The sequence below is a fragment of the Stegostoma tigrinum genome, chromosome 1, assembly GCF_030684315.1.
Source record: "Stegostoma tigrinum isolate sSteTig4 chromosome 1, sSteTig4.hap1, whole genome shotgun sequence".
NCBI lineage: Eukaryota > Metazoa > Chordata > Chondrichthyes > Orectolobiformes > Stegostomatidae > Stegostoma > Stegostoma tigrinum.
The window spans coordinates 86,753,128-86,765,602 of record NC_081354.1 but is presented as its reverse complement, the minus strand read 5'-3'; the positions used below and the strand labels follow the sequence as shown (position 1 = coordinate 86,765,602).

Sequence of the window (12,475 nt, the reverse complement as noted above, 5' to 3'; positions counted from 1 at the left end):
GATCACTCCCAAACAGGATGTAGGAGTTCAAGTAGTTGGTTCACCTTCGCCCTACAAGGACAGTTAGGGGTAGGTAATAAATACCGGTCTTGTCAGTTAAATCTACATGCCATGAATTAATAAAAATGTATTTTGCATGTTAAAAACATCTTTGAATGTTTTGTTCACCTTTTAGTTTTGTATCGTTCTGATCTTTGCTGATGAACTGGAAGCAATGTTGTGACAAAGCAAGCTTTACTAGTGCTGAGTGATCAAAAGAAAGTCTAATCATTGTTAGCCATTGATGAGAAAATACATTCCACAGATTTTGCTGATCTCTGCTGTCCAGTGTAAGCACCAATGTTTAAGCAATAAACTAAGTCAGCGTCAATACACAAAACAAAAGTTGTATATGAGTTTGCTGCCTATCAAAATTACTTTTGTTTTGGGAGGATAAATTATTTCCTATATATGGAATTTCAGATTGATTCTTCTGCCAACCAAAAGACTATTTATTTGACAACTGAGTTTGATACTTTCTGCAATGCAAAGGTTCATTACTCACAAAGTAGGCCTTTGCTCAAATTTGTTATAGGTAGTGTGTGGAGCTGATAATGTTTCATTATTATTGTTCATATCATATTTCACTAAAACAATAGCTTTGTTCATAGTTGTTTGCAATGAACTAAAGTTGCCTCAGTAAAAATTAATAACATGAATGTATGTACCAGCATCATGATTTCATTGCTAGCTTTAAGTTGAGAAAGAAATCAAAATCTCTGTGATCTGCTGTCTCTGTGAATTGCTTAGAGTCAGCAAGTTAAAAGGCTGCAAACAACTGGGAATTGTTGCTGATTTGCCTCCGTCAGAGACAACTACACAAGCTGGGCAGGATTCTCTTCCTTGCTTTGTATATGCTGCAGAAATTTAGAATAAAGAATACTTTTTTTATTATCCTAGTACAAGGACTATCGAGTTATTATATTTATTCATTACATTTTAAGCTTTTTTATGCATAGGAATGCAAATGTAGGAATTAGGAACAGAAATAAGTCATTTATCATCTCAAATCTGCTCATATTCAGTAAGAACATTGCTGATATGTTTGTGCTTTAAATTCCACAATCCTGCATACCCCCAATAACCTCTGCTTTCCTTGCCTGATAAAAAGCCATCTACCTCCACCTTAAAAAACATTCAATGACCCTGCCTGCACCACTTTCTGAGACAGAGTTTCAAAGTTGCACAATCCTCAATATTTCTCCTCACCTGATTCCTAAAATGGTCATCCCTACTTATGAATGGGTCCACTAATTCTGGATAAACCCACTAGGATAAACATAATTTCAATGCCCACTTTTCAGGATCACTCAGGATCTTATAAATTTTATTCAAATTACCCTTTGCTCCACCAAACAAGTCCAGCTTGTCCAACATTTCCTTACAAGACAAGCTGATCATTCCAGATGTCTATTTAGTAAACCAAGCATGAATTACCTCCCAATGCATTTACATACTCCTTTAAACAAGGAGACTAAAACTTTACACAGTGTTTGAGATGTTGTCTCACAAATGCCTTGTGAAATTGAAACATAACTTACTTATTTTTCCATTCCATTCCTTTTGTAATAAAAGGTAACATTCAATTTGTCTTCATAATTACTTACTGTATCTGCTCTCTAACCTGTTGTACTTCAAGCACTAGAACATCTAAGACCCTTTGAACTGTAAAAGGCTTCAATTTTCATTATATGAGAAATGCTCCTCTTTTTATTCTTGGTGTCAAAATGAACAATTTCACATTTTCCTAAACTCCATTTGCCATATTTTTGCCCATTCACTCAACCTATCTATAATGCTTCTTTATCATAGAACATAGAATCCCTACAGTGTGGAAAACAGGCCTTTTGGACCAACAAGTCCACACTCAACCTCAGAGCATCCCACCCAGACCAACCTAATCTACACTCCACGAACACTATGGGTAATTTATGGCCAATCTATCTAACTTGCACACCTTTGGACTGTGGGAGGCAACTGGAGCACTTGGAGGAAACCCACGCAGACACGGGGAGAACATGCAAACTCCACACAGACAGTCACCCAAGGCTGGAATTGAATCCAGGTCCCTGGTGCTGTGAGGCATCAGTTCTAACCACTGAGCCACTGTACCACCCCAATCACAATATATATTCTTATGTAGCTTTGTCATCAGCAAATTCAGCTATCATGCCTTTGTTTCCCACATCGAAGTCATCAACATTACTTGTAAAATGTTGAAGGCTGATATCTATGATGCTGGGGAGCACTGGCAGAGGTTGAGATGATAATCCAATAAGCATTTCTGGCTGAAGATTGCTGTGAATCCTTCAGCTTTATCTTTTTGCACCAATGTGTTGGAGTCTTCCATCATTGAGGATGGAGATATTTATGGAGCCTCCTCTTCCAGCAAGTTCTTTAATTGGCCGCCACCATTCACGACTGGATGCAGAGCTTTGATCTGATCCGTTGGTTATGGAGTCGCTTAATTCTGTCTTTTATTTGCTGCTTATTCTATTTGGCATGCAAATAGTCCTGTTTGGTAACTGCAGCAGGTTGACACATCATTTTTGGATATGCCTGGTGCTGCTCTTGACATGCCCTCCTGTACTGTCCATTGAACCAGTGTTGATCTCCTGGCTTGATGGTAATGTTTGAGTGAGGGATATGCCAGGCTGTGAGGTTGCAGATTGTACTGAAGTACAATTCTGCTGCTGTTTGATGGCCCACAGCGCCACATGGATCTCAGTCTTGAGTTTCTAGATCTATTCAAATCTGTCGCATTTAGCATAGTGATAGTACTGCACAGCGTGATGGAGGGTATTCTCAATGTGAAGGTGGGACTTTGTCTCCACAAGGACAGTGTGCTGGTCACTGGATCCCGTCACAGCAGGCAGCTGATTGGTAACGATGAGTTCAAGTATGCTTTTTCCTCTTGTTGGCTCCCTAGCCTGCTACAGACCCAGTTTAGCAGCTATGTCCATTAGGACCCGACCAGATGATCAGTAATACTGCTGTTGAGCCATTCTTGGTGGTGGACATGGAAATCCCCCACCCAGAGTACATTTTATGACTTTGCCTCCCTCAGTGATTCCTCCAAAAGTTGTTGAGGTGCTGGTGTTGGACTAGTGTGGATGAGGCCAAAAGTCACATGTCACCAGGTTATAGCCCAACAGGTTTATTTGAAATCACAAGCTTTTGAAACACTGCCCCTTCGTCAGGTGAAGTGAAGAGAGCGTCCAGGCACAGACTTTATAATAGAGAGATCAAAAGATCATACGAATGGTATGATTAGACTGTCAACAGGCTGAAAATGGGCCTGTGCAGGTGATCAAGAGTGTCAGATGGTGTGACACTGCACAACAATTGCCAAGTAGGGATGTTCCCTCCCATTCGGTGAATACTTCAGCGGCCAAGGACATTCTGCCTCTGTTCTTCAGGTAGGTGTCCTCCAAGGCTGCCTTTGAGAAACACATCAATGCAGAATTGCCAAGCAGTAACTGATAGCCAAGTTCTGTACCCATGAAGGCGTCTCAACCAAGTTCGTGCCACCCTACGTACTGTTCTACCCTACTATACTGTGCTGTAAAATCTTTCTTATTGTCTTGTTTTGACACCATCACCTTGATAACTTGTTATAATCCCTCTGCCTCAAGTAGTTTGTACAGTTTTGGGTTGCTTGTTACTTTGGTTAGACCGTCGGCATGCGACTATGATACCTGTCATGTTATTCCAGTCATTTGCTTTGCCTCCAGCACCAGCTTATTTTTAATTTCTTGTGATTACCCCTCTGCCTTAGATAATTGGATTATAGGCCACCCCATTCATTTGTTATTAGATTAGATTAGATTCCCTACAGTGTGGAAACAGACCTTTTGGTCCAACAAGTCCACACCACCCCTTGAAGCATCCCACCCAGACCCATTCCCCTATAACCCACACACCCCTGAACACTAGGGGCAATTTAGCATGGCTGATCCACCTAACCTGCACATCTTTGGACTGTGGGAGGAAACCGGAGCACCCGGAGGAAACCCACGCAGACATGGGGAGAATGTGCAAACTCCACACAGACAGTCGCCCGAGGCTGGTGATACTTTACTCACACTGTCTGACACTCTTGATCACCTGCAGAAGCCTATTATTTGGACTGTTGACACTCCATTCACACCATTTGTTTGACCTTCTGAACTCTCTCATTGTAAAAGTCTGTGCCTGGGTGATCTCTTCACTTCACCTAAACAAGGAGCGGTGCTCAGAAAGCTTGTGATTTCAAATAAACCTGTTGGACTATAACCTAGTGTCATGTGACTTTTGACCTTGTCCTCCAAATGTTGTTCAACATGGAAGGCAGTACGTAGTAATCAACAGGAGGTTTCCTTGGCCATGGTTAACCTGAATCCATGAGATTTTATGAGGTATAGACTCAATGTTGAGTCCAAGGCCAACTTCTTCTGAATGTATTCCACTGTGCTATCACCTCTGCTGTGCCCGTCCTTCCCGTGGTATGGGACATATCTAGGAATGGTGAGGGTATTATCTGGGACATTTTCTGTGATGTATGATTCCTTGAGCATGACTGTCAGGTTGTTGCTTGAGTAGCTGTGAGACAGCTCTCCCAATTTTGGCACTAGTTTCAGGTGTTAGCAAGGACGACTTTGCAGGGTCGACAGCTCTGTTTCTGCTGTTGCCTTTTCTGGTACCTCGGTCAGTGCTAGGTGGTCCATCCAGTTTCAATTGTTTGTTGAGACTTTGTAGTGATTGATACTTAATTTCAAAAGGCAGTTGACAGTCAATCACATTGCTTTTGGTCTGCAGTCACATGTAGGCCAGACCAAGTAATGGTGCAGATTTCCTTCACTGAACGAAATGAGTTTTTCCGACTATTCACCGTGGTTTCACGGTCAACAGTAGATTCTTATTTCCAGATTTTTAAAAAATTGAATTCCAATTCCACCATCTGCCATGGCTGAATTCAAACCCTAATCCTGAGAGCATTTACTGAGTTTGTGGACTAATAGTCTAGCGATAAAACCATTGGCCGCCGCCTCCATTGCTTCTTCCACAAACTTGGCTGTAGTGCCTTCATTTTTCTCATCCTAATCATTGATTGTCTTCATTTGCTACATCCTCAACATTCACCATTTACTCAAGCTTGCTTCATCAATCACCACCTCTTCTTTTGTTTAGTTTAAAGTTTATTCTATTTTCCTCATCTTATGGCTCACTAGTTCCAGCATAGTTGAAATGTGGGCCATTCCAGTTGTACAGTCCCAACTTTCTCCAGTGCTGGTGTCAGGGCCAAATAAGCCAGAATTCACTTCTCCCTCACCATTCTTTGAACCATGCATTCATTCTTCTAATCCCCTCAAGGAGAAACAATGGCACACTGATATTGTCACTGGATGTGCAGTTTAGAGACCTAGGAAATGCTTTAGTGGTTTGAATCCCACCATGACAGATGATGGAATTTGAACTAACTAGAAATAATTCTGGATGACCATGAAACTGTCTTCAATTGTCATAAAAAAATTTAGCTCATGACACTTTGTTGAGAAGGAATGCAGCCATCCTTATCTGGTCTGGTCTACATGTGTCTCCCAGACAAACAAAATAAATGTGGTTGACTCTTAATTCTCCCAGAAATGACCTAGCAAACTACGAAACAGTTTTGTGAAAATGAAATCAGATCAACCACCTGGCATTAATCTAGGCATCAATCAGCAGCAGTAGAATTGGACTCAGATGCCTTCAGCAACTCATAGAGTCAAAAGGCCATACAGCACTGAAATAGACCCTTTGTTCCAACTAGTCCATGCCAACCAGATATCCTAAATTAATCTAGTCCCATTTGCCAGCATTTGCCCCATATCCCTCTAAACCTTTGTATTCATTTATCTATCCAGATGCCTTTTAATGTAGTAATTGTACACCACCCCACCACTTGCTCTGGCAGCTTATAGCATATACATACCACCATGAGAAACCTGTCCCCTCAGGTCCCTTTTTAATATTTTCCCTCTCACTTTAAACCTTAAACACCAGGGCCCTACCATTAACTGTCATTGCCCAGCATATACTCTTGTTCTAACCATTACCATCAAGCCAAGGGATCAATTCTAGTTCAATGAAGATTGTAGATGGGTATGCCAAAGGACGCACTAGGCATTTTTAAAAATTAGATGTCAACCTGTTGAAACCATAAAACAAGACTACTGACATGCTAACCAGCATAAACAATAAGTAGCAGACAAAGTAAACGATTCCACAAACAGCAAATCAGCTCAGAGCTCTGCAGTCATGTTATATCCATTTGTAAATGGACAATTAAACGACTCACTGGAGAGCCTCGTCCACAAATATCTCCATCCTCCATGACCATCAAGCCCAGCACCTCAGCACGGAAGGTAAGGCCAAAACTTTTGCAACAGTTTAGTAACTATTAAAATTGTTCAAATAATTTTGTTTAAAAAGTCAAGATTTTTAAGTCCTGATGATTTTTCTCCAGCATATAGCTGTATTTAAGAGCTTAATCTTTAATTTCCAGACCTGAAAATTATTTTTCAGTACCATGATCATATATTTCAGCAGACACAGTGGAAAGCTACATTGATACATCTGTAACAACATTCTATTTTGTGTTTCAAATAAAAATAAAGTTATACTCAAGTGAATGGGTTTATAAGTACTCTTACTTTATAAGGAAGTCCAATACTCTGTTCTTATCTCTCACCTTGTCACTGCCACCCTCATCCCCAGACCTGTTGTTTAATGACTTTCTCTTCTGATGCTCACTGAAAGGAATGATAGTAAGAGTAAAATATAAATAGGCTTCTCCTTACAGAATAGAATACCCTTGTCTCTGAATCCTTTCCAATGATGTACATTCTTTTTGTCCTCTTTCTCTACTTTGCTTTTACTGTCTGCTGTTGCTTCCACAGAATGTCTATTCTACTGCTTCTCAAAAGGATCTCTCTTGTTGCTTGTCAATGAAGGCTTTATCTTTCATCCCTCCTTTTCTTCATCACTGTAGTCCATCCAATTTACCACCAGTCGTCAGGATTATTTGTTTGGGTGGCAGTACTTTTCCACTGAGTATTTGTTTTTATTTATCTTTTAGTTTTGCTGTCACTGTTCCAATCTGACTGTACCTTATTAATGATTTTTTTTGAAAGTCAAGGTTTTAAGACTAAATCAACTGGAAATATAGTACATTATCCTTTCTTTCATTCTATGCATTTGGGAATCACTAGCTAAGGCAGCACTTTTCCTGCCAATTCACAGTTGCCCTTGAGAATGTAATGGTAAACCTTTTTGTATCATTGTAGTCTGAGTATAGATGATCTTCCCACACTTCTGTTGGGACAGTTATTGCAGAACTTTCACCTGGCAACAATGAGATAATGAATAAATCTGTTCAAGTCAGGATGCATGTGATTTGGGAGGCAATGGTACTTCCACGCATTTGTTGCTCTTGTGCTTTGAGGGGGAAGGTTTGTAAGTTGCTGCAGTGCAGCCTGCAGATAGTACACATTGAAGCCAGAAGCAGTTTAAAAGCGATCAATACAGGTGCAATCACTTGTCGTAGTCTTGTACTGTAGAGATCTTCCTCGTGATGATGTGATTAGGGTTGGCAATGCCACATTTTGTTTTGCAAAAATTTCTATTTTACAGTTATGTGGCAGTTATGGACGAACTTCATAACTGTAAACTCTCAAGGACCGGATACAGTGACCAAAATTGGGTCACAAGAAGGCAAATAAACATTGAATCTATGTCTTTTTTGTTGACTTCCAAAGAATTTCTGCAAACTGCCCACTACAACAGGATGTACACAACATGACTCACTAATAAGAGTTCACTAACTAATTAACTAATCAATTAAAAATACATCCATGCTGGAGCAGTTAGTTGTGGCAACAGACTTGTGACCAGAGTACATATATTTAAAAAGATTGACCATCCAACTCAAATCCAGATGGTCTTAGTTCCCAATAGTGAGCCAGATTCATATTCATGACGGGTTAATTATATGGCCAGATAGATTTTTTTCCATAATCCAGATGGAAGAAAAATATCTTTATGGAAAGTGAAATGTCTTTCATGTTATAATTATTGTAAAGACATGTTTTTAAAAGTCACCAAGTTGATTTTACCATAGTTTCTTGTTAGCATGACGGTACTTGGCGTACTCTGTTCATTTTGTCGGTAGAAAGACTTCATAATATGACCCTATGAGAAAACATGAATTTTCTATTTACCATTAGATAAACAAAAAAACCATTAACGGTTAAACATTTTTAAAAAGTCTGTCATTTTAATCTTGCCATGCATTGTAAATGAAGAAGGTGTTTCATTGCTTTAAATTAAGAAGATTCTTTCCTGGTCATCATCACCTATTTTGATCACGGGAGAATCCTGTGCCTACAATTTGTCATTATTTTGATATTGTTGAATATGTTAACTGTTTTGAGTCGTGTCATCATCAAAATTGCATCATTCGGTGCATGCTTGTGTTTTTGCTACATCATCCAGTATTAGAATTACATGTAAGGTCAGACCCTAAGGTCACTTGCTCTTGACGTCACGAGGCTCCAGGGTTTTGAATTTTTAATCAGGAGATAAGGGACTGGCCAGCCGGTTAGAATGCACTGTGCTTGATGCAGTATACTTTTTTTTTGGGCTGCTCTGTGAAAATGAATCCTTGGAGCTTGGTCAAGGACATTGACAGGTTACTGTCATAATTGTTACTGGATGCAAAAAAAGCAGTTTTCATATTGTGAAACAAATTGACTTTATTATAGTAGGTGACAATTCCTCATAAATCCTAGTTATTAACATTCAAGCTAGTAATGCCCAGAGGGCATGTAGATGTAAGGCTCTCTTTCATATAGTCACAATCACATTGTTTTGTGAAGTGATGCAAGATCTCAACAATTGATGTTATAGCTTTAATGTGTTTCCTTTAGGTGCTACAGTTAAAAAACTCCAATAAGACCACAATACTTGCTAGTATTATATAAGCAGCTTGTAATCTTGACAACAGAATGAATGAGAATAAAACATGACTTCTAAAATATGTGGTGCTTGCCAACTAATTGTTATCATCTTTGACTACATTTTGTTTGTAATCTTTCAGGTCATCTCTCTGTTCCAAGTATAGCTGTGCCTTTAATCTTTGCACTTTTTTGATGGCTACATGCTGTGATTCGTTTGTAATGATGTGAAGTGTTAATCACCCACTCTTTTTATAAACCGTGTGTAACACGGTCTGTCGCATGACTGCCTCATCACCTGCTGCCATGCTTATTCTTTGATGAGGACAGATTTCAGTAGCTATACAGGAGAAGCAGGCCCCACCCCCTAGTCAATGGTCTGTGAGGATAGAATATCTACAGACGCTGTGTGAGTCAGTAATATGTGAATTGCTACACTGGCAGCTCTCATCCACTCTAGACCTTCAGCCTCAACTGGCCAATGCCGACTGCCACAGCTGACCTAACAAAAAAAAGAACCGATTGGACAGAGCAATTAGTATTTGCTTCACTTGCTGAAAATTTATTTGACAGACGACTGAGGTAAATCAAAAGGTTTTATTTCCACAAGCCACAGCAAGTGGGATAGCAGTCTGCAGTCTGAACTGTGAAACAAGTTTTCTGTTACAGACACCCAGCTCAGTGGCCTACTCCTCTCTTTATTCTTGTGCGAAGAATAGAAACCAGTTTAGCATGAGTGGCTGTAGGAAAAGATGTAAGCGTGAAATTCTGAAATTTGCCCAGTACCTGTTCAGGTTTATTACCGGCTCGCTAAACACAGGTAATGCTGTGTTTTTTTATTTCTAAAATAAAACTGTTTTTTCTCGTAAAATGCTAAATATAGATTCTGTGAAAAATGTTAATGCTTTTGGCTTCTGTTTACTTTCCTGTTTCTGTTTTACAATTGAATACTGAATGCTTGGTATTTGTTATCTGTTTTTAAAAGAAGCCCGAATGCAACTGAAAATGCTCAGGGTTATTAGGTAATGTGTGTTTCTTGTCAATAGACACAGAATGGGAAATGAATGTGTAACATAAATTTAGCTACACTGGACATTTGCAAACTATTATACTTATTCAAATTCTTCGTGAACGTGAAGACTGAACACTTAATAAACTTCAATAGAGTAAGATCATACTTGTTGCATTAAATTTAGCTTGAAGCCAGTTATTAACAGTTACTGTGCTGTCTGAAAGACCCTGTTTGTTTCTCCATTCTAGCCTGTACTGTTGAAATTATCATCTTGTTTGAATGTTACCTTAAGCAAAAGCAGCAGAGCAAAAATACAACTTATACAAGGCTTGAATCTGATTTAAAGTGTTTATGATAACTTTACTAGAAATGAATAGTTAAGTAAACAGCTATTTAATTAAAGTTCAGAGGCTGTTCTGTTCCCTGTAGCTCTAGTCAGATGGAATGTCATCCAACAATTTTGGAAGAACTGATACAGGTATCTGAAGTAGTTTGCTGATACAATTAGTCTTGTTCACGATACAGTATTTAAAATAAACTGTTGTTTTCAGTGATAGAAAATAGGGTGGAAACAATTGTTAATTTTTGCACAATTTAAGCTTCAAATTTTATTTGAGGAAAAGTAATGTAAATTATTTGTTGTCAGAAGATATTAATTGATATTTAGTTGATTAGTAACAGAACTGTGATTGACAGTGAATGACAGGATATTTTTCCAACCATAAAATTATTTTTTACGTTTAAAACGTACTGTTTTGGGGTGTCACAATTAAATATATAGAGCATTATTATACTAAATTGATATTACTTATGGCTGGCTTTACTGTGGTTGCGTGTTTCTTTATGAATGTAAGGCAAAAACAAGCTTGAAAGCTAATGCTTCAATATAAGCAAGTGATACAATTTAGCTTTGTGATGCCACTGTCATTTTATAATGCATATGAGCATTTGCTAATCTAGCACTTAAATAAAGCCATAGATATTTGACGTTGATTTTAGAAAAGAAAATGTTCGTCTTTTTTTGTCAGGTAACAATGCAATTCAAAGTGAATGTCATCTATTTGCCTTAACATTTGCTTTTTCTTAGATAAGGATGGCCAACTTGAATTCAGGTCTTGAGACTAATATAACATTACAATATAATACATGGTTATGTCTTTTGCATTTTCTGGTATGCAAGTACATTTGTTGTTAATCAAGATTCAAAGTGAAAAGAATGTATTTTTGGTCAAATTAAAATCCCCTGCATGTTTTGAATGTAAAATACAAACATTATACTTGGCCATTTTGTGTATCAGAATATGCATGACAATAATACCCTAACTTTATCAACCCCCCAAAATTGTGCATAATTTATAAAGTAGTTCATCGTATGTATTCTATTTGCTAAGGTGAAAGGGCAAATATTTATTTCAGACACTTATATGTATATGTAAGAGTTGTGTTAATACATGAGTTGAAACTGTGAATGGCACATACACTTCTTTATATTATTGTGTCCTATTCAGGAATACAAATACATTCACAATTCATTTCTCCATTCAGCTTCTTTTCTGGTACTTGAGGTTTGGTACTGTTGTACAGTTTTATATAGTTTGATATTTTAAACATATCATTAAGTAAAACCTGCTATTTGTAATTACATTAAGATATCCAGGTTGCTGAAGAGGAAGTGTGAAATGTGTTGCCCTGGTTGCTATGGTAATTGAGTGACATGCCATTTTTGGGAGATCTTTAATTGGAACCCAAAGCTACAATTCTGTATCTCATTATTGCAATTTGGATCAAGTTTTGCATCTGTTCTTTTCTATTTTTTAAACTCCAGTACAGTATTTATACTTGTGTGTTTCCATAGTAGACTGCATGATTATTAACCCTTTGATGCTTACATAAATTGTGCAAAATTGAACAGTTCAGGAGCGTAATATGTTAATTTTCTGATGCTCAGTTCTACTGACCATATATAATAAATTTTGAAGATAGAATTTAGAAACCTCTTCAATGCAAAATCTCAACTACTTCCTTTTTTCACTTCCTGGTCTCTTTCAAAGGTGTTTGTGTTGTAGGATTTTTCTCTAACAAAGGAATATTTATCTCCAAGGTATGCTTTTGATTCTTTCTGCCAATGGAACCTGGTTCTAATCCTCATCAAGTATGCTATCTAAGGGAGTGGTTACCTAGTTTAAATCCATTAAACGAGCATGTTAAATATCATCAGAAGGAAGTGGGCACAAAACGTAGTTTACTAAGGCTGTCTTGTTGAAGCCCTTCTCAATAAATACCAATGGCTACCATTAGCAGTGAGGTCAGTAATTTATTATTTGTTCTGTCACTAGGTGTACCAAATTGTTGATGTCCCACTAGGCTGGAAATGATGAAAGACCTACCTTTTCTGGATCATAATCTCTCTTATCTCCCGGACATTTTTTTTGGGATGGGTGAAGATGCT

The 12,475-nt window shown here is 38.1% G+C and overlaps 1 protein-coding gene across 3 annotated transcripts in view; it reads left to right on the top strand.

The window, feature by feature from the left end:
• The window catches only part of kcnip4a (potassium voltage-gated channel interacting protein 4a), a 1,101,054-nt gene that overhangs the window by 244,810 nt on the left and 843,769 nt on the right, over window positions 1-12,475 (top strand). The window contains exon 1 of one of the 3 annotated variants that reach the window (XM_048537250.2): window positions 9,429-9,834. The exons of the other annotated variants lie outside the window; for them this stretch is intronic. Coding sequence (XP_048393207.1) covers window positions 9,747-9,834 — 88 coding nt within the window. The 5' untranslated portion in view covers window positions 9,429-9,746. Of the gene's footprint in view, window positions 1-9,428; window positions 9,835-12,475 lie in introns of those variants that run through there. 3 annotated transcript variants of the gene reach the window in all.